This window comes from Rhipicephalus sanguineus, chromosome 2 (assembly GCF_013339695.2).
Source record: "Rhipicephalus sanguineus isolate Rsan-2018 chromosome 2, BIME_Rsan_1.4, whole genome shotgun sequence".
Lineage (NCBI taxonomy): Eukaryota > Metazoa > Arthropoda > Arachnida > Ixodida > Ixodidae > Rhipicephalus > Rhipicephalus sanguineus.
In genome coordinates this window covers 76,762,343-76,785,195 of record NC_051177.1, presented here as the reverse complement: position 1 = coordinate 76,785,195, position 22,853 = coordinate 76,762,343, and the positions used below count along the sequence as shown (strand labels likewise).

The window sequence follows — 22,853 nt, the reverse complement described above, 5'->3', positions numbered from 1 at the left end:
ACTTTCGGGTTAGCAGCCGAGCACCGTAAAACTATACCACCGAGGCGAGCCATATTACTTTGACTCTGATCACAACACATCTTCAATTTGCTGCAATTATCGGCCTATAATTCAGCACATATGTACAGACACACTCTGAAGACAGTCGTTCTAACTTAGGCATAGAACGCGTGGCCTACTTCTTCCGTACATCACGGAGCACGTAAATACCTGGTGCACAATTTCCTGTAGCATCACAGAAGCTTTAGACTCAGTGGTTGTATCGTTAGATAATACTTCGCGTTTGTTCATAGAGTGTACGCAGTGGAGTTCCTCTTTGCCCGAGAGGCATAACTCGAGAGGCTGCGTGGTGCAACAGGTTCGTCGAGCGGCGCACTGCGCACCGCTCGCTGATACAGAGTCGCCGGCATAAGCGCATCGAAATCGTACTCAATCTCGCTGTGCAAAGTCCACTGCAAATCCCTCCAGCGCTTTCTTTGTTGCTGTGCGTGCCCTCCGTAGCAGGGGCGCGCGCGCGCGCGCGCACACACACACACACACACACACACACACACACACACACACACACACACACACACACACACACACACACACACACACACACACACACACACACACACACACACACACACACGCACGCACGCACGCACGCACGCACGCACTTGCGAACACACAACCAGCGCATACATACGCTCTGGCATGCAAATTACTTCACGGTTAACCAGAGGCCGTTGTTTGATAAGAATCCCACCGTCGACCGCCCTACCGCGAGACAGAAGGAGCTACGGGATTGCGAAGGCGAGGTGAGAGTGAAAGCACGCAGAAAGGGAGCCGTGATAGAGGAGGTGAGAGTTCAACGTCAAGGACGGCGCGCTAGCAGCGTTAACCTTTACCACTTATCGTTCCTAACCTTAATTTTTTATTCCCCTTATCGTTTTCCCATATCGTCATCGGTAGAGGTGTGCTGTTTTTACGCAGGTGGTCACGTGGGTGCGGCGGCTGCGTTTAAAACGGACCCGCGACAGCTGTGAGAGCAGCATAGAAGCACTAGCTTCAATTGGGTGACGAAGTAGTTCCTTCCCAACGCCGCCGCGTTGTCGGCCTGTTGTGCACGGCTGCAGCCCGAACGAGCACGCTTCGTCCTCCTTCCTCGAACCACATCTTCGTCCGGCGCGTCTCTTGCCTCTCGTCTTTTCGGACAGCTTCGTCGCGTGGCGCTGCAGCAATGGCATCGTTGTGGGACAAGGCTTTCTCCACGTACCAGGCTGTGGTGGCCAGCACCGACCCCCGGGTGAAGAGCTGGCCGCTCATGGGCAGCCCGATGACCATGCTGTCCATCATCGCCGGCTACATCTACTTCGTGAAGGTGTGGGGCCCCAACTGGATGAAAGGCCGTGAGCCGTTCCAGATCAAGACTGTGCTGGTCGCCTACAACCTCATCATGGTGGTGCTTAGCACTCTTTTCTTCATTTTGGGCGGCTCCTACACGTACCTGGGACCGTACAACTGGTTCTGCCAACCAGTCAGTTACGGAACGGATCCGGACTCGATGGCCGTCACGACCTTGGGCTGGTGGTACCTGCTGATCAAGATGGCCGAGTTCCTGGACACCGTCTTCTTTGTGCTCACCAAGAAGTTCTCGCACATATCGCTGCTGCACGTGGTGCACCACTCGACCGTCGCCTGGGTCGTGTGGATGGGCGTCAACCTCGGAGCCGGTGGCCAGAACGCCTTCTTCCCATTCATCAACTGCTTCGTGCACATTGTGATGTACACCTACTACTGCCTGACTGCCATGGGTCCCGAGGTGCGCAAGTACCTGTGGTGGAAGCGTTACCTCACCCAGTTCCAGATGGCCCAGTTCGTTGTCGGCTTTCTGCACGCCTCCATTCCCGTCTTCTACGACTGTGGCTTCCCTCCCTACTTCGCGTACATCCTCATGGGTGAGGCCGTCATGCTGTTCTTCTTGTTCCGTAGCTTCTACAACAGGAATTACAAGCCTTTTCCGATGGCGCGCAGCCTGCAGCAGCGAAACGGTCACGTGAAGACAGCCTAAAGTGCGTTGGCGGGCTAGTTGGTTGTTCATGCTTAGTTTCTACAGCGCGACTGGACGCGGACGGAGAAGGAACACGCAAACACACACACCACCAGCGCTGTGTGTGTGTTTGCGTGTTCCTTCTCCGTCCGCGTCCAGTCGCGCTGTAGAAACTAAGCATGAAGACAGCCGTCTCAATGGGTGCCAACGTGACGCAATCTAAGCTGGACTGAGTGCGCAATCGACGTCGGACCACGGGCTCATTCCTCATCGTGACAAGCCCATGACAACGCCGGCCCCCTCTCAACACCTGGTGGGCACATCATCGTTAAATCGAAGACAACAAAGCGACGCAGAGCCGTCACAAAGACTGTACGTTATTTTCTCTCGGCGCTGCCTCTGCATAAGCCTAGTGAGGAAGCGACGCGCCTTCGGGACGCCCTCATCCAATGGTCGCTAGACAGCCCGTCTAGCGGCGAAGACCTCGGCGACTTCCAGTGATGCCTCAAGTGCTTCTGGACGTTCCGGGGAAGTCTCGGCATTCCAGTCGGGACTGGGCGTTTGCTGTTTTTTTTAACACGAAAGTGTTTTATGCCCAGGTCCACCAAGACTTTACTGAAGTATTTCCGTCACGGAAATGACGTTGGAAAAAGTACACCATCAGCTGGCACAGAAAAAAAAACTAGAAGATAAAGTACCGCTGACCGTAGCCGAATCCACGACTTCACAGTCCGCGACGATGCCTGCCGTTCACTCAAGCCACTGCGCCACCGTCACACATGTAAGGTAGCTTTACAAAAGCGCCTTTTATCTCTCCCACTTTCCTCCCACAGTGCTCTTGCTTGGCGGGGTTGTGTTGCCATCTAGGAGCGGTAAAGTGAAGTAATGCATGATATGATACTAACGAGGGTCGTCTGGCGGCGCTTCGGTAGGCTCTTCGGATTGGAGGCTTTTGCTGTAAAGGGCAGCGTTCGCGTCAGCCAGTGGCGGCGACAGTTGGCAGCGCCAGGTTATGATGACATAGCCAGATTCACCACGTTACGCTGACGCGAAAACCGCGTCGCCTTGACGCATGACGCATGCGAAGAGACACGGCTGCGGTTGAAATCCGGCAGCATGCCGCATCTCGCGCCGGCTACAGCCGGGGTGCTTCGATTGACGCCGGACGCGTCGGTCGCGCCTGGCTTCGCTGCGCGTTCGCTATAGCGTAGCGTCGCTGTGCCGAGCGTGCGCTTGCGTCCATGTGATGTCCGACTATAAATGGTGCTTAATAGTAATGTAAGAAACTGTGTGCTTGGTAAAATGCGGCGTGCGCGGGGATTCGATTAGGTGACGACGCAGTTACGCGATTTGCCTTTCGCGTCAGCGTGTGACGCCTCTTTGCCAGCGTATATCGATGTACAGTAAACATTCAACTAAATCGGTGAGGACAAGTTCCACTTGCGTGTTAGACCGATTCCTTTAACGGAGGGATCAACCATCTTTTTTGCTTCTTTCGTTTGTTCTACGTAGTGATTCACCGGTTTCCCTCACTAGCATGTCACTGTCAGGGCAGTCGGCGTCTCTCGTTATACTTCATTCCGCTTAGTCTGCCGTGGACTCGTATTTATGTTTTCCCATGTTTATGGCAGACTACCTGGGTAATAATAATATCAGTGCTTTAACGTCCCAAAACCACGATATGATTATGAGAGCCGCCGTAGTGGAGGGCTCCGGAAATTTCGACCACCTGGGGTTATTAGATGCGAAGTATCTTATGGCGGAGTTCAATCCGGTGGTGGTGGTGGTGCGCGGCGTGATCACCCTTACTGCGCATGCGCATACCCTCTCCCCTCCTCCTCTCTACTTCCCCTCTCCACTTCCTCTCTCCCCTCCCCCTTTCCACTCTTCCTCTGAAACGCGGGCTAGACATCCCGAAATTCTCTCCTGCGCAACGCCGCGATGACCACCAGCGCATGCGCCTTTCCTCCCCCTCTCTCCTCTCCTACGCTGCCCCCTCTCGCATGCCTGCCGACTGCGTTCCCCGCTCGCCCTGTGAGAATTAACGGCCAGGCTAGAGGGAAGACAAGACGCGCGTAGCGTTCCTCTTCGCGTTCCACGACGCGAGGTTGGTAGCATGCCCAAAGAACGCCAACGGAACGCGATCGTGCAAGTGCACCGGCTTCGCATCGCCTCATGTTCACCTTTAGCGGGAAATGGTGTAATTTTTTAACGTGCACCTGAATCTAAGTACACGGGCCTCAAGCAATTGTGCCTCCATCGAAAATGCGGCATCCGCGGCAGGGATTCTATCCCGCGACCTTCGGGTAAGCAATCGAGCACCATAACCACTAGACCACCGTGGCGGGTGACTATACCCGGCTAGATTATTCGGTAGGACTGCCCTCCCGCATTTTTCTTGTAAAGACAAAAATCGTCCAGCCTCCCACGTATCTCGGATAACGTGACCGTACCTTCGTTTTCTTTTTCGACGCCCTTTCTTTCAAATAGATGCTGGTCAATTTTGTGACGAGGCCAAACTACTCACGTATAGCTTGAGACGTTGCCCCCTATAGTTCCCATGTTCTAAGACGAAACCAGCATAGCCAGCTTCGTCTCACCAGCGAAGCTGCGTTCTCGCATGCTAGTTTCCATTGCCATTCACTTTGTCCTCCAGGGCGGTACAAAAGCTTTATTTTTTTCGTGCAGTTAAAATTTGATCAGTTTTTCGCCCTTAAACTCAAACCACAAAGTGCCTGCTCATTGCTTCATTTAAGCAACCAAATACCCTCCGAACGTCCTGTAAATATTGTCCCATCGTTGCTCATCGTCATCTTCCGTCGATGTATTTGCAAGCTGCAAGTGTTTGAAATAAACTGCTGTGTCATTATCATAACAGTGTACCTTTCTATTGTCCCGCAGTGTTGACTCGCTTAGTCTCACGAGCCACTGAACGGATAACACCGTGTGTTATCTCGTTTTATTGCTCCAATATGCCCACGTCTTTACTTGCGGCTCTATGGCGGCAGCGCTGTTTGATTCCGATGAACGTGGGGAAAAAAAGAAAAAAAAAGACAATTTGCACTGTATATTCAATAGGCAATGCGCTAGTTCTCGCATCCCCTACAGCGCGTGTGGTGGCGTGCTAGCCGCCCTTATGCTTATGCACGGTCAAGGTTCGCGGCGCCGACACGCGATGAACTGCACTGGAAGACGCGTGATTGTCCGAGTGTCTCGACTTGTTCGATGGTATGTCGTACTTAATTGCAGCTGACAGTCTCCATGCTGATGCCTTCCCGGTGTATTCGACTCCTTTGCTCTAGGGCACCAAGAGTATCACGGACACGAGACGACACGGTCTTGAGAGACGAAAGGTGTACACTCTTACTATTCTCTTTTTAAACCAGGTGAATGATCGACCGCACGGCATTTCAGCAACTTACGACAGGGTGGGGAGACTGGCGACAGTAACCACACAGAGTGCTGTTCAGTATGATAATTACGCCGTCTTAGCAAGTTACGGTAATAGGTTTTTGAGCAGCGCCGGTTCAGCGTGTGGTAAATACGTAAATACCGTACCGTCTCTGTCGGAACTTTGTCTGAATTGCACTTGTCTAGAGCAGTAGAGCGCGTGACGATGCACGCTGGCGCTGTCCTCAGCTACTGCCTCGCGTTCGTCAGCTACAAGCTTCCGTTCATGTTTGAAATATAGCACAATGACCTAGCGGGCGGTCTGGCTATGTTTGGTACCCTTACGGCATCGGTCTCCGCATATTTTTGTAAAGAACGCCGGCTGAGGCAACCGACTTGCCTGCCGCTCTAGGCAACTGTGTTTGAGACTGTACCTTTTTTGTTAGCTTAGAACACCTCTCTTAGCCACTTAGATCATCGTATCACATTACCGTATACGCAATGAGCAAGTCGCGCTCGTAGAAAGTTTAATAGGTATACGTGCCGGCCCCCGCAGGGGCGTCTGCGCAAGCAGGCGTTTGGTGTGTAGCGACACCACGGACCCGAGCTAACGGGGGGTTTCGACCCCTCCCACGCCCCGACGTGCGTGGGATCCGACGCCGGGTGCTTGGACCTTTAAGGCCCTCCGGCAGAGGCAACACACCTCTTTGGCCTCGGCTTCACGTAGACGGCACCCCTGGGCTGACCCACCCAGCGGAAATCGGTAGTCGCCTTTTCCTGTCTACGTCTTCACACTCTTTTTACTTTCACGACTTTCCACTCTGTCCTTTCTCCTCCTCTTTTCATCTTATTTCCGAATTTCTTGGCGGCTAGGCTTAACCCTTTGCAAATAGCGTACCTTGGTCTAGGTGCATTATGTTATAGTAGCGTTGTACGGCTGGCATCTGCAAGCTTTCAGCATCCACAAATTTGTAGCGTCCCCTCGCTGGGCTCTGTGGTGGGTGGCCGCCATTGCTACTGAACGAAATACAACTGTCATGTGTTGAACACTGCCTCTGCTAAGCGATCGTACCGCCTCAAAGTAGGTTCGCACCGAAGGCCTAAGTTTTTTGAACAGGCGAAGAGCAACATTCCCTTACTTCCATGTTATACACTGCGAGAAAAGTGATAAGCAAGCCAGAACCGTAGCCCCTTTGCAGTTGGCAGGTGTCTAACAGAAACTCTCGGTGTCGGGCACAAAGTTACCAAAATGGCCAGTGGAGACCTGCTTCTAGAAGTTCGTAATAAGCAGCACTTTGAAAAGCTAAATTGCCTTGCAACTTTTGGTGACATACCGATCAGTGTTAAACCGCACAGATCCATGAACTCGGCACGTGGAGCGGTATCTGACGCAGATTTGCTTGTCCTGTCCGAAACTGAGCTCTTGGAAGGATGGAAGGGCCAGAACGTGACTAACGCACAGCGGATTAACATCAGAAGGGACGACAAGGTCATACCAACAAAACACTTAATACTCACATTTGCTTCAAGTGATCTGCCGGAAACCATTCAAACGGGGTATATAAAGACAGCTGTCAGGCCATACATTCCTAATCCCCGCCGTTGCTTCCAATGTCAAGGATTTGGCCACGGCTCACAAAGCTGTCGTGGTCGGCAAACTTGTGCACAATAGAGAGTTTTAGCAAGTTACGGAAATACGGTACGCAAATACGGTAAGGCAGTACGGTAGCGTTCCTCCTTTCCCGCTGGTTGTGCCTTTGCCGCTCCCCGTTCCAGTGACAATGCGTACCCCAAACGACAGGTGTCTCGTTAACAATGCGTGGGCTGGCGGGCAATAATAAGCCGTGACAACCCCACAGTAAATTTCGAAAAAGCTTTTGTGGTGTTGGGGTGCCTTCCCGGCAAAAGGTCGACGACCTGGAAAGGAGGAGCGGTACCGTCCTACGGTAGCGTATTTGCGTACCGTATTTCCGTAACTTGCTAAAACTCTCTAATGTGGAGTCAGGCCACACGCCCGACAACTGCAAAGAAGCGCCGCACTGCGTAAACTGTCATGGAAATCATGCCGCATATTCATACTAATAGAAGTAAAAAGATATCTTTATGTTGAAGGTGAAGGAGAATATCTTGTTTAAGGAAGCACGAAGAAGAGTTTCGCCATTCTATGGCCCAACATATGCTGATGCGGCGCGTCAGGGGGCACCGCCGCACCAGCCATCGCCACTAGCCCGGCTTGCGCACAGCACGCCGATGGGTCTGACACTTGCCCCTGAAGTGGTAGCAGTTAAATCTGCTCCACCTCATACAAAGCAAAATCGCTAGTTGGGCTAGCTGGTGGATGTACATCGTAAAATACATTACAGCGCAACAGGGTTAGAATACGGACAGAAAGAAGAAATGGACGCAGCGCTGACCCATTCAGTGTTGTGTCCATTTCTTCTTTCTGTCCCTATTCTAACCCTGTTGCGCTGTTATATATTTTACGATGAACTGCTCCACCTCCTCTGCCATTGAGCCCGGCGGCTCCAGGGACGTCGGGTCTCAAGGCCTCGTCACACCAGGCGAGGTCAAAAACTCTGAGTACCAGCCTGCAGACGCGGGCTGCCAATGCCTCTAGGGAGACGATTGACACAACACCGGCACCATTGGTGCCGAAAGGTCGACGCTGCTCAACTTAGCGCGTCAAGAAAGATAAAAAAGCCTCAAACAGGACCGGGCGACGATCCTGGTACCACCTGAAAGCTGTAACCCTGTACCTGAGCACAGAACACTTTTGCCTCTGATATGGCGACACAAATTGTCCAATAGAATGCTCGAGGCATTTCGAGAAACTTAGATGATATCCAGGAAATACTACAGCAATTTGATCTGAGGCTGTTCTGTGTTCAGAAAACTCATCTCAAGCCATCGAACACAAATTCTTTAACGCGGTAAACCATACTCCGCAATGACCGCCACAATAGCCTCAATGCATCGGGAGGCGTGGCCATTATAGGTGGGAGGTCTGTCGCTTGTCAACAACTGCGCCTTCGCACAATGCAAGCAGTAGACGTTAGGGCCATCCTGTTTGACCAGCTGGTCACAGACTGTCCCTTGTACATACCACCTGAGTAACGTTTGGAGTTTGAGGAATTCGAGGAACTTGTCGACCAGCTCCCCGAGCCCTACATTTTAACTGGGGACTTGAATGCCCATAACACGCTATGGGGCAATACGCGTTGTGACGCAAGGGGTCGTACGATTCAAAAATTCCTTTTGTGTTCCGATGCAGTCTTATAGAATAACAAAGAGCCCTCATTCTTTATCCCCACACGCATGTCCTACTCATCAATAGACCTAGGCATAGGCTCTGCAGCACTGTGTACCATAGTTAGATTTTTTTGTAGCGATGAATCCCTATGGGAGCGATCATTTTACAGATCCTGAACCTACAAAAACTGGTTGAATGCCTACCAGATAAACCCCGATGGAAGATCGCTGCAGCAGATTGGAATAAATTCCGATAATGTTCACTTATAGCACGGGAGGACATTATCGCCTCTAATATAGATCATGCAGTGGCATACTCTACTGCTTTTCTTATTGATGCTTCGACAAAATGTATACCTCGGACAACTGGACGTCCTCGTAAGCGGCGCATCCTTTGTTGGAACGAGGAATGCAGAAGGGCACGCAGAAACCAAAACAAAGCGTGGGGACAGCTGCGCGATTCGCCAACTGCTGAAATTCTGGTAAACTTTAAGCAAATAAAATCTCAGGGAAGGAGAACACGCCGGCAAACAAAGAGAGAAAGCTGGCAAAAATACCTAACAGAAATTAACTCACACGAAGACGAAAGGAAAGCATGGGACAGGAAAGCATGCACACTCTCCGTGCCATTAGTACATAACGACGGCAACAGCCTAGAAGATCAGGCGAATTCTCTAGGAGCTCATTTCGAACGAGTATCTTGCTCTGTACGCTACTCGAATGCCTTTTTAAAGCATAAAACACTAATGGAGGAAAATCCACTCGACAAGGAATGCACGTGATATGAGGGGTACAACATTCCTTTTAATATAACTGAACTGCGCGCAGCACTGAACGCTGGAAAAAAATGAACTGCAGGCCCTTATCGCGCCCTGTATGAAATGAATAAATATGCACACCCTCAAACACAAGTCACACTTCTTCATCTTTACAACACGATATGGGCAGCAGGATACATTCCTTCTTCATGGAGCCATCGTGATACATGTCCTTAAGAGGAGTACTGACGCGAAAGGCAAATATTTTCGGCTTGTTGCTCTAAATAAAAACACGGGTACCGAGAACCCTAAGAATGGTGTCATAGTGCCTGGGAATGCACTGAATATGTGTTTAGTACCGCTGCCTTTAAAAAGCACTTTCGGTTTCGGTATCGAGGGGGTGGCTTCGTATTGACGGGTCAACACAACTCCGACTTCACGGGAAGACTGCAACTCGCGAAATACTAGCACCAGCTCTGTCATTCGATGTCGGTCGCACGTGGTTCAGGTAAACAACGATGAGTGAATTGTCATCCATCGACTCGGACAGCAATTTTTGCGATTTAGTCTGCATACAGGACGCAGACTTCGTAAACGCAGTGAACTGTGTTGACTCGACGTGATGATGTCCATTGCGGTGAGGCTGGCTTGCAGATGCTGGGTGACGAAAACTTTAAAATCGTAGTAAGAAAATTCGGCAGATCCCACGCACTGTGGGAATCGATGTTATGCGAAGCATGCGGCGGGAAGGCGACTTTGGCGTAATTTTTTACATTGAGCTAAACGTACCGAAATGACGCTAAATATACGTGCAAATGGTATACGCACACACATATGTTGAAGAGTCGCACGTGTTATATAACCAGTTGTTTACAGTTGCGATACGACGCCAACAGCAACATGGGTATTAACAACACCAGAAGCGGTAAGCTGATATGTAGTGCTTGCGCTGCGCCGTGCTCCCGACCGGACTGCAGAAATTAGGCGCCTTTTCCTCTTTAAACCACTACCACCACCACCACCACTTGCCCGTTATGAAAGTGAACGCACGCACGTTACACGAACCCGTGTGTATGTGTGGAAGGGTTTCTTGAGAGTTCCCAGGTACATGGCGGCAAGCGTAGTGTCTTTGTTATGGTAAATGATGTGCGCAACGCGGACCTCGCCGATTCTGCTGCTTGTCTGTGTGTGTTGAGTGTCTGGCCGTTGGCGAAGTGGGATGCGGCTTACGTTGAAGATGCACATCGTCGTGTTCTTATATGTGCCCACGTATCCACACCTGCAATGAAGCCTCTTTCTGTGGATGACACAGTGGGCTCATCGCTCCAGGTTTTAGAAAGTGCTAACACGCCGGTTTCTGTGAGCAGAGCGTCATTTTCGAGGTCGTGCACGTGCGCGTGCACAGACTGTACGTTGAGAGCGGCGAGCGTGAGGTGATCGTTGTGGTTGGGGCATCGAATCGAGATAGTAGCCCAGTCCAAAATAATGTCTTGAGGCCTGTTCGCTTGCAGGGTCATGTCGTCGACAGACTGTCTATCGACAGAGCCGGCGACATCTCGGAACCTGAAGTCACATTTTGTACTGGTGAGGTATAGGCCGTGGAAGCTGGTAGCCCTGGAAAGTGCTACGTAGACCAACTTCGGTGGTTGACGCTTATCGTATCCGTAGAATACCTGAGGCCTTTTGTGACTTATATATATATATATATATATATATATATATATATATATATATATATATATATATATATATATAGTTATGGCATTTGCTTGGGCAAGGGAAACTGCATCCTCTTCCACGATCGAGATATTGTTCTGGCATATTTCGTGGTTGTGGTGGTTTGTGTTACCACGGGTACCCATTTCAATTCTATTGAGGGGTGTGCGGTAGCGATGTCCTGGCGGGCACGACAATGCCTATCGTGGACATTGGAAATTCAAGCCACAGTCGCAAGAGGTTGCCGTGTTCGTCACGCTAGATGTACCCCAAGGTGTCCATGTTTCCGTAAACGAGGCTGTCGCTTACGTCGATGTTGGCCTGATCATGTACTACGCCTTGCCGATGCTGAGGCAAATTGAGGCCGGCAGGCCACCCATGTCGCGTGCGTTTATCTTGGCCACCTTGGCCAGGGCATCCCTGTGTACCTGCTCGTTCTTACAGCTTTATTCATGAATTATGGCGATGGCGGCCTTCCCATTAGTATACATTTGTATCATTCAATGAAATTTTGTTAATGTCTAAATACTTCTCACTAATAATTGCTTTTTTTTAATGTAGGTAGAAATGACCACACTTTCTCTTTTCCGTTCAGGTTTCTCGTATATTTTGACTTGTTTTCTCCTAGTCGAGATAGTGTTTCTGTGCATTGTTATTACTCTTATAACTATTACTGTTGACTTGTCTAGCACAAGTTTTATTTCGTAAAGTAAGAATTTGAGGTATTAGAGACGTAGTACATTCTTTGTACTCGTCGTATTTGTATTTGCAACATTGCTTAGAGTACCCCACGGCCAATCCAAGTAAATACGCCTATGCAAACGGTGTAAACACAGATATTCTTTGAAAAAATGCAGGCGGTTATGGCGTTAAACTACCCAGCATTGTTCCCTTCCACTTTAATCGTTATCTGCTTATGAATGGTCGAAATTTTCTGGATCAAGCTCACAGCACCTGCTCGTAACGCGATGCAGCGAATGACGCGAAAATGATGCATTGCGTAATGACCACTTATGCGCGACTACGTAGAGAATAAGACGATACATTATTTTGAATATGGCACATTTCTGACCATTGGCTCTTCGCTGTTCGTCAAAAATTTTCGGTGTGCCATAAAACTGCCTACTTGTTACGCGACATCACAAATCTGTGAAATCTCGTGGCGTTAAAATGACGTTTGCACTTTAAACAGCGCATATTATGCTGAACACTGCCTGAACATTTTTGGAAGAGGCGGACGGTGTCTCCTTTTGAACGTAATTCAAGAAGGCTGCCCGCCGATCACATTGGCAGCGGCTACTGGCGAGATGGATTCACATGACTATAATAAATATTTGCAGTTGTAGTACAACGACGTTGAGCTTTTTGTGCGCGCATGCAACTCTGTGAACCCATCCTTGCTCAGAGAGAGGGGGAGAGAGAGAAATAAACAGCGATGCGCATCTGTGCTTTTTTGCCTTCGTAGCAAAAAAGCACACATGCACACAGATTAATCAAGCGTAGTGATGTGGGCTTGTTGGTGCATAATGGAAAGGCAGTTTCTTAGCGCTGGTGTAGACGAGGACACATAGGAAGAGACACATAGGAATAGACACATATGAAGAGAAGCGCCCATGTGTCTAGTGTCTCTTCCTATGTGTCCTCGTCTACACCAGCGCTAAGAAAGTGCCTTTCGATTAATCAAGACCAACTAGCCCGGCTGTCAAGTCAGTCTCCTGAGTCCAGAAAGCCATGGACCTTGACCACCGGTGGGTCAAGTTGCGGGGCAAGCTCGAAAGCTGGGCGTCCCACTGTGTTAGAGTTGACTGCCTTATTCGTCACTTTGCGGCAAGCCGCCGCGATCGCTGCAATCTGCCAAATGATAAGCAAGGCGAAGCAGGTTAATCGAAGACACGAAGGACAACCTTCACAACAGAAGCGTAGGACAAACTTCATTATATAATTACGTGATTGGTGTGTTGAAGGTAAACTTCGCCTCAGTTGTTGGTTTCCCAATATGCAGCCAACAGTGACCACTGTCGGACGGTGGGGGGGGGGGGGGGCGTAGTGGGGCGCTAGAGCCCCTTTTGTACCGCCCCCCCCCCCCCCCCCCATCAGTAGATACGCCTATGCATACACCACTGCCACTGTGCACGTAAAACACCTGGTGCATAATTTTCTGTAGCATCACAGAAGCTTTGGAATCGGAGAGATATAACCCGAGAGACACAGCAGGAGAGGCTGAGTGATGCAGCAGGTTCGACGAGCAGCTCTGCGCACCGCACGCTGATACAGAGTCGCCGGGAAGAGCGCATCGAAATCGGATTGAATCTCGCTGTGGAGCGTACTTCGGGGCTTTTTTCGCTGTTGTGCGTGCCCCACGTAGCATCAGAAGGCCGTAGTAGAACCACACACGCGCGCAGGCGCGCAAACACACACACACACACACACACACACACACACACACACACACACACACACACACACACACACACACACACACACACACGCACGCACGCACGCACGCACGGCTTTCCAATTGGCTCTCGGTTTGCCAGAGGCCCTTGTCTGATAAGAATCACAGCGTCGACCGCCATAGCGTGAGATAGAAGGAGTGATTGGGTCCAGAAGGAGGAGAGAATGAAGACACGCGGACAGGGAGCGGTGATAGAGGAGGGGAGAGTTCAACGTCATCGGCGGCGCGCTAGCAGCGTTGACCTTTACCCCTTATCGTTCCTAACTTTCATTTTTCCCCCTTATCGTTTTCGCTCTCTTTACTTATCTTCTTTTTTTAACGTCTCATGCTTTCTGTCCTTTCGTTACATGCTTTTCCTCGGACGGCGATGAATATCGTCGCGGCTGCACCATGCAAAACGCGTCGCCACGGATTTCGATGCGAGGCACAGACGTCACGGGCGAGGACGCTTTTTTGTTATACATACGTGTATAGGCAGTCGGGGCACTGGCGTCCTTGCGCGTGAAAGCGAAATCTCGCGCGACGTCGGCGACGTATGAAATCCTTCGAGGTTGTTCAACTTGATCGAGGAAGTGCTGCATAAACAGTTAGACAACGACAGCTGCTGGTTTGTGTTTACATCTTGACGCACACAATAAACCGCGCCAACGCGAGTGTTGCGTATTTCCTGAACGAACTCTATCGATTGCGCTGTGCATGAAGAAGGAAAGGGGGGGGGGGGTGAGTGCCGCGGAAATCATCGCGACATGATTAAGACGAAACTCGGCGGCCCCATCCCCCCCCCCCCTATTTTTTTCAGCGACACCGTCATGGAATTGGAGTGTCTCCCAAAAGCTTTCAACGAAGAGGACACACTTCGTTTTAGCCTTCGATACCATTCCCACTCGCCCCTATCGATCTTCTTATCTAGGCTTCGTAAATCATCAATCGGGGTGGCTGTTCTGGTTTCCGGCAAGGTAGCACCTACAGGCCTATACAGCCCAGTGGCGGTCCACGCGTCTCTGTGCTCACATTTCTCTAACCGACTGTTCAAACCGCCCACTAATTGAAGGGTGCTGACTTGTCGACTTTTAGAACATTACATGTATCATTAATTTAGAAGAACATCGAATTGGGAAAGTTGGTTAAGATTCACGACCGGGAGTAGCGCAACGGACAAACGCATGACAAGCGGTTACTTTCGAAAAGACGGTGGTGCCCTGGGCTGCATCCCGGCTTTGCGGCCGTATCAGAGCATGGATTTTTACAGATTTCTTTTTTTTTACTAATAGCATCGTAATTATTGTGATCAAAACCTTCGACCGCTACAACGAAAAAGAAAATAAAACACATGGTCAACCGTGGCAATGGTTCTTTTAATAGCGAAGCTGTTTAGTAAAATTGTTCCTTCTTCACCCCGTATCAAAAAACCGTCGTCATCATGAACGGGTATACGCCACAGAAATTGGGTACATTCCACGACTGACCACTGGTGCACTAAAAATGAAGAAGAAAACTATCGTCATCAAAAACGGGTGTGTGCCACAAAAACTGGGTAAATTCCACTGCACACAACTTCCAGTAAAAAGGAAAAAAGGCAACAGTTAGCCCAACAAATGTCTGCGAAGCCGAATGTCTGCGAAGTCTGCGAAGCGTAATGTCTGCGAAATGTCTGCGAAGCCGAAGACCCCGAGTACGTACAACGAGAGAATACTAGGGAACTGAAAAGGCAACGGCGGCTGCGAGAACACCACGAAGCGATGGAAGGCCTACGTCAACGACGACGTGCCCGTAGATCTATGGGAGGTGCGAACTCTTGGTTTCACCGCGAGGTTCTGTATCTGGAGTTTGGACATCCATGTCGTGCACGTCTGTGACTGTGGTTTAATTCGAACCTCCCTGCCCTGAGAATCAACGTAGAAACAACCTAGCATCACATAGATAAAGCCTAGCTATACGACCTAGAAGCAACCTAGAAACAACCTGCATCACCTAGCTAAGGTCTTGAAAAAACCTAGAATCAACCCGATTAGTCCGCAGGATTACCGAGTTTCGCTGTTTCAAGCATTGCGCGGCTTAGTGCATACAAGCCAGATTTTTTTCTTCCAGCGTACCGAAATCGCGAGCAAAGAGAGAGAGAGAGAGAGAGAGAGAGAGAGAGAGAGAGAGAGAAAAGAACACGCATTACGTGGAACATGCATTGCAGCGCTGGACTCTGTAAAGTAAGGGTGTAACTTAACAGTGACTACATTATTTATTATTTTGTAATAAGGAAAAGACACGGTGAGGCGAGGTGTTTACGACGTTGCGCTGCCGTGTACCGAAGGCAAATTTCAACGCAGGTCTAGCTATAGTTCCCTCGTCCACTGTGCGCATTCTGTGGCGAGCCCGAAACAATAGATTTCTTTTTGACCCGCAAGCGATTTACTTCAACAAGACAAACCCGTTTAGGAACGCCTTTGTGTGTTATTGGAATAGATTTTTCCGTGTCTGCCATTTTGCCTTTTGGGGCCTCCGTTTCTGGGTTCTGCAAGGCCAAAGTTTGCTTGGTTGTGCGGAATTGTCTTTATGGAACCAATCGGTTAACTATAGCTAAACAGGTCACTCTTACTTTTTGCGCGTACACATCTACATAAAAATGTTGGTTCCTCCGTTTCTTTTTTCTTTTTCAACCAAGCTATATATGGCTAATAGAAACCAAAATTCGTGCGTCCTATGTGCGCGAAAGCTCCTAACGCCTATGTGCCACAGAAATTGGGCAAGCCCCACTATACTCTCCGTTGCTCCACTGAATATGAAGAAGCCAGCACACGGACGGCAAACACTAATTAATATATCTGGACAGACGTAACCAACAACTGAGAAAGACTTTAATGAACCGTCGTGATTAACCCAGTCATAAATACCGAGGCCGCACTTTTCCGCTTTGCAGGTTAACCATCTGTGCTTGGGCGGTGATTTTTTTTTATTAATATGTGTATTAAAAGCTTTCTTGTTCTTACTAAATTTTATCTTTCACCTAAGTTTCTCCTTTTATTCGTAATTTATCTATTCTAAACATCGCCCTATTCTTAAGTGTCGTACCAATATAAAGCTTATTCATCCATCCGTATAAATTGATAAAACCTCCCAATTCTTGGCCAATCCCCAACAGTGGGTACGAGCCCCAGTGACTAGGCGAACAACAACAACGGCTGGAGTTGCCCAAGGGCAACTCCAGCCCGACCACCAACGGAGGTGAGAATTTCATTCTTTGTTAAGGTGTGGCGCGTCGTAACGATGTTTGTGTGCGATAGTAAAGTGGGGCTATGACGCTGCTTCCCGTTCCTCCGCTTATTTATTTATTTTTAATTTTTTTTGTAGTCGGACTATTACGTGGCAGGAAAAGACGATGAGCGTGTACACGGTGTGCTTCTTGTTCGATACATCTTTTGCGAACTGCCGAAACCTTATAATTTACATATTCTTACGTCACCCGTATCGTGACCCTCCGAAACGACTCGGTAATCAGCGCAGCAGATTTATGTCTTAAACCACGTTAAGCTAACAGCAAACCTTCATTTTGGGATGAAAGAAAACGCGAGATCGCTTTAACGGCAATCCAAAAAGAAAAATGAAATCGTCCTTGTCTCACTGTCTTTGACTGCTCAAAAATATAGAAAGATAAAACGCTTCACAAAAGAGCTGGAAATCGCAAGCACCAAGATTATACTAATATGACGTAATAACCAAGTCACGCTCGCAGCAGTTGGATAGCTGTGGCGCCAGACTTCTTTATATCGCAATTTTTACGAAACAGTAGCGAGTTTTAGAATAGCGGATAACAGCAAACGCAAGGATTTAGCGTTAGCGTTAGCGTTCCGTGCTACAAACTGCGCATGAGCAGAACGTAAACGTAGCCCGAGCTCTTACGTACGAACGCTATTTCTGGAATATAGCGTTCAACGCTAACGCACGCAAGAGATCCCGTACGTAGGGCAAGATGGCGGTGCCTGTTGAAGCGAGAGCCGTCCACTTCGAATCTTTGTAGCCGTCGTCCTGCATTATTAAACTTATTCATTCCCTAATAATGTTCGTATTTGATTTAGATTTGAGTAATGAGGCTTCGCCAACCGTGTACCGCCGATAAGATAGCTCCGTTTATGAGATACAAGGTGGATTTACGCAGCAGAAGGCTTGGCAAGATTTGTTTGCAAGGTTCGCTCATGTTTTCTGTAGCAGCGCAGAGATGGCGACGCTGTATTTAGTCACCTCTTCCCAAGATACGGCCACAAGTCAAGCAGATACACGTCAGCCTTCGTTCCCCTTCATGCCTTTCGCGGCAGTGCATGAATGTGACGCGTGATGCGTCCCGGCTTAAAAAGGCCAGGTAATAGGGGCCTTGAAGAATTCTCGAACGCGGCATGTCGACAGAAACCAATGTGTCAGAACTCAACACTTCTGCAAACGCGACATGGAGACGCAACAGTGGTGACTTTGGATCAGCTCGACTTGGTGGCGCTTTTCTGGATTCTACAGTGCATTTAGTGTTTTTATGTTTAGATGACGCCGTATGTGCTTGCGTTAGCGTTAGCGGGAATGCCTTCCGCTGTACTAAAAGACCACCAGTTGACACGCAGCGCGTTCCGTTTTAGCGTTAGCGTTGAGACGCACGCTAACGCTAACGTAAGCGTTTCCCGCTATACTAAAACTCGCTAGTAAGTGCGCTTTGGAGCGTTGGCTTGATCTGTAGCCGCGTGGTACGCGCAACTACTGTGTCCTTCCGCCACATTTCGCGCGAGCATTTATCATTACCTCCATATAGATGGAGAAGACTATCATTCGGTTTGCAACGCATCTGGTTTAAGTACAGCAACCACGTTGTAATCAATTCTCTCCGTATTACAGCACGGCAATCGTGCATCGCTAACGTCAGTACTCCGGTGGCCACACGTACGTACGATGCGTCGAAAGTGCGCTTAACGTACGCTTCATGCGGCAGCAAATTAGGTCGCGCCGGCGACGAAAATGCGCGGCACCGCCCCCGCGCTTTCAAGATCAACCACTGCCACACCGTGACGATCACCTGAACGATTGAACGAATTGCGGCACGACGTTTTCACTTCCTTGTACACTCATACGTTACGCAGACGGGTATTTCCGATGTCAAAACGGATTGCATGATTTATTCGTAATAACGAACCGTTCCACAATTGGCAAGAGCACGCGTCATCGCATGTAGTGCAGTCGGGTGAAGGCATGAAAAAAAAAAAAGAGCTAACACAGCTGAAAATAATAATAAAAAAAGAATGTGCACAGACCAGTTATACCCTTCGGAAGTCTCCATAACCCGCTGCTGCTGCTGCCGCCACGTTTGTTTATATCCGCCGCCCGCAAGCAATTTGCGCGTGGTGTGTAAACCGCAGTTACGTCACATGGCGTAAGAGTGTTGGTAGCCTCCACAATGACGAGGCCGCGCTTCGAGATGCAGAGCGCACGGCGCGCCTGCGTATAAGCAAACGTGGTTGCGCACGAACATTTCCAGGCCCTATGTTTGCATGACACACATTGGCACACGTGCTCTCGGGCGCAACGCGCCGAAACTTCGAAGCTTCTTGCCTCGTCTCACCTCACTCTAGAAATGCGACGACCGCGGCTGATTGGCAGTCGAACCCGCGACGTCGTACTCGGTCCAACTGTGCCCACGTTAAAAGGCTCAGTGGTTCTTGTTAAAAAAAAAAAAAAGGGAAACGCCACAATCGCGGTAAGCTGTCGACAATAATAACACATTGCTCTGCTTACTACCTGCGACAGTGATCCGCAACTTTAAGCTATGAAGAGTGTATGAAAACAGAAACCTTGCAAACATGGCGTGCACAACTTTTCAGTGGACGAAAACTTCATATTTATTTGATCGCGTGGATCGCTCTAATGTATACCTAATGAATAGCGCGAAAGAAAAAAAGAGACAAAAAGGTGCGGGGGTGATCGTTGTACTTGTTTTTGTCTCTTGTCTTTTACGTGCTGTTCATTAAGTACGCAACCGTAACAACCAGGCTCCAGCCCAGTTTTTCATCCAATTAAACTATCGCTGGAATGTTTCAGGCCGCTTCGCGGCGTCAGTACTGAAAGCCGGTAGGCATTCTTAATCGCGCGTCTTAGATAATGGTGCCAACAGTGTACTACGGCGTTTCGAAGTGCTCGATTCAGCCTTCTTTCTCTCATGTCACCCTGACGGCGTTCTGCTAACACTGGGGCTAAGATAGCCGCCTCCATCTGGTGGGAACCGAACGTATCGCTTCGTTCGCAAATAGATTCTTGTCTCGCACTTCTGCAATCTAGCGTCAAGACAACAAGCAAGTTCTATAAAAACCTCCCTACCCAAACGATTGACGCAATCACAGCGAGGCTTCCTTCTTGCACACAAATGTGGGAAACTTACGTAAAACAAAAGGGTTACCCCTTCCCTGACGACATCGGTGTAGCCGCGCAATGCACAGAGCAGGCTTTAGTGCGTGCGTGCTTCCCAGCAACTCTCCCCCTCTGCTCTAAGGCGTGTTAAGATATGATGAGAACGACGAGGTCTCGCGAAAAGAAAGGGCGCGAATAAGTAAAAAACCAAAAGGAGTAGATTAGACATTTGGAAGAAGAAAAGAAGGCGCGGAAACAGAGACGAGGAGGACAGACCTTGGGGAATGCCAGGCCCGGACTTATGCGCCTGGTAGCGCTCGGGAGCCTTGGCTTGCCTTGAGGCGGTATCTACCGGGCGGTCGCCCGACCCGCGCGAATGTACTGACGGCCACGACGTCATCGGTAGAGGAGTGCGAGAAGGTACGGCCCGTCCCAGCCGAACGGGGTGTGCGAGGCGGCGGCTGATCTCTTTCGCCCTCTCTTTTTACGCAGGCGGTCACGTGGGGCCGGCAGCCGCGTATAAACCGGACCCGCGACAGCTGTGAGAGCAGCATAGAAGCACTAGCTTCCACTGGGTGAAGTAGTAGTTCCTTCCCAACGCCGCCGCCGTTGTCGGCCTGTTGTGCACGGCTGCAGCCGAACGAGTGCGCTCCGTCCTCCTTCCTCGAACCGCATCTTCCTCCGGCGCGTCTCTTGCCTCCCGTCTTCTCGGACAGCTTCGTCGCGTGGTGCTGCAGCAATGACATCGTTGGTGGAAAAGGCTTTCTCCTCGTACCAGTCTGTGGTGGCCAGCACCGACCCCCGGGTTAAGGGCTGGCCGCTCATGGGCAGCCCGATGACCATGCTGTCCATCATCGCCGGCTACATCTACTTCGTCAAGGTGTGGGGCCCCAATTGGATGAAAGGCCGCGAGCCGTTCCAGATCAAGACTGTCCTGGTCGCCTACAACCTCATCATGGTGGTGCTTAGCACTCTTTTCTTCGTTCTGGGCGGCTCCTACACGTACCTGGGACCATACAACTGGTTGTGCCAACCTGTCAGTTACGGAACGGATCCGGACTCGATGGCCGTCACGACCCTGGGCTGGTGGTACCTGCTGATCAAGATGGTCGAGTTCCTGGACACCGTCTTCTTCGTGCTCACCAAGAAGTTCTCGCACATCTCGCTGCTGCACGTGGTGCACCACTCGACCGTCGCCTGGACCGTGTGGATGGGCGTCAACTTCGGAGCCGGTGGCCAGAACGCCTTCTTCCCATTCATCAACTGCTTCGTGCACATTGTGATGTACACCTACTATTGCCTGGCTGCCATGGGTCCCGAGGTGCGCAAGTACCTGTGGTGGAAGCGTTACCTCACCCAGTTCCAGATGGTCCAGTTCGTTGTCGGCTTCGTGCACGCCGCCATTCCAGTCTTCTACGACTGTGGCTTCCCTCCATACTTCGCGTACATCCTCATGGGTGAGGCCGTCATGCTCTTCTTCATGTTCCGTAACTTCTACAACAAGGCTTACAAGGCTTCTCAGACGGCGCGCAGCCTGCAGCAGCGAAACGGTCACGTCAAGACAGCCGTCACGACGGGTGCCGACGGCACGCAATCTAAGCTGGACTGAGTGCGCAACTGGCGTTGGACCACGGGCTCGTTCCTCACGTGACGGGTCCATGACAACGCCGGCCCCCTCTCGACGCCTGGTGGGCACATCTTCGTCAAACCCAGGACAACGAAGCGACGCAGAGCTGTCACAAAGACTGTACGTTATTTTCTCTCGGCGCCGCCTCGGAATAAGCCTAGTCAGCAAGCGACGTGCCTTCAGGACGCCCTCATCCACTAGTCGCTAGACAGCCCGTCTAGCGGCGAAGACCTCGGAGACTTCCAGTGATGCCTCAAGTGCTTCTGGACGTTCCCGGCAAGTCTCGGCATTCCAGTCAGGACTGATCGTTTGCTGTTTTTTCTCTTCTTTCGTTTGTTTCACGTAGTGATTCAGCGGTTACCCTCACTAGCATGTCACTGTCGGGGCAGTCGGCGTCTCTCGTTACTTCAGGCCGCTGAGTCTGCCGTTAACTCGTATTTATGTTTCCCCTGTTTATGGCAGACTTCCCGGCTAGCTGATTCGGTAGGAGTGCCCTCCCGTATTGTTCTTGTAAAGACAAAACTCGTCCGGCCTCCCACGTATCTCGGATAACGTGACCGTACCTCCGTTCTTTTTTTTTTTTTTTTCGATACCCTTACCTTCAAAGAGATGCTGCTCAATCTTGTGACGAGGCCAAACTACTCACGTATAGCTTGAGACGTTGCCCCCTATAGTTCCCATGTTCTAAGACGAAACCAGCATAGCCAGCTTCGTCTCACCAGCGAAGCTGCGTTCTCGTATGCTAGTTTCCATTGCCATTCACTTTGTCCTCCAGGGCGGTACAAAAGCTTTGTTTTTTTCGTGCAGTTAAAATTTGATCAGTTTTTCGCCCTTAAACTCAAACCACAAAGTGACTGCTCATTGCTTCATTTAAGCAACCAAATCCCCTCCGAACGTCCTGTAAATATTGTCCCATCGTTGCTCATCGTCATCTTCCGTCGATGTATTTGCAAGCTGCAACTGTTTGAAATAAACTGCTGTATCGTTGTTACACAGTATCTTTCTCTTGTCCCGCAGTGATGACTCGCGAGTCGCTGAACGGATGACGCCTTGTGTTATCTCGTTTCAGTATTGCCCACATCTTTACTTGCTGATCTCTGGCGGCAACGCTGTTTGATTCCGATAAGCGTGGTGAAAGAAAGCAAAAAAAAAAAAAGTTTGCATTGCATATTCAGTAAGCACTGCGCTAGTTTTCGCATCCCCAAGGGTGCGTGCGGCTGCGTGCCAACCACCCTTATACTTATTCACGGTCAA

At 50.0% G+C, this 22,853-nt stretch overlaps 2 protein-coding genes across 2 annotated transcripts; both read left to right on the top strand.

The window, feature by feature from the left end:
* The first annotated feature begins 1,139 nt into the window (after nucleotides 1-1,139).
* LOC119381685 (elongation of very long chain fatty acids protein AAEL008004) lies at nucleotides 1,140-2,056 on the top strand. The gene has a single exon (XM_037649457.2). It carries the CDS (start codon nucleotides 1,226-1,228, stop codon nucleotides 2,054-2,056), a length of 831 nt encoding a protein of 276 aa, XP_037505385.1. The 5' UTR covers nucleotides 1,140-1,225.
* An 18,463-nt stretch (nucleotides 2,057-20,519) lies between these two features.
* On the top strand, nucleotides 20,520-22,590 carry LOC119383206 (elongation of very long chain fatty acids protein AAEL008004). Its single transcript, XM_037651245.2, has one exon. It carries the CDS (start codon nucleotides 20,712-20,714, stop codon nucleotides 21,579-21,581), a length of 870 nt encoding a protein of 289 aa, XP_037507173.1. The 5' UTR covers nucleotides 20,520-20,711; the 3' UTR covers nucleotides 21,582-22,590.
* Nucleotides 22,591-22,853: the final 263 nt, after the last annotated feature.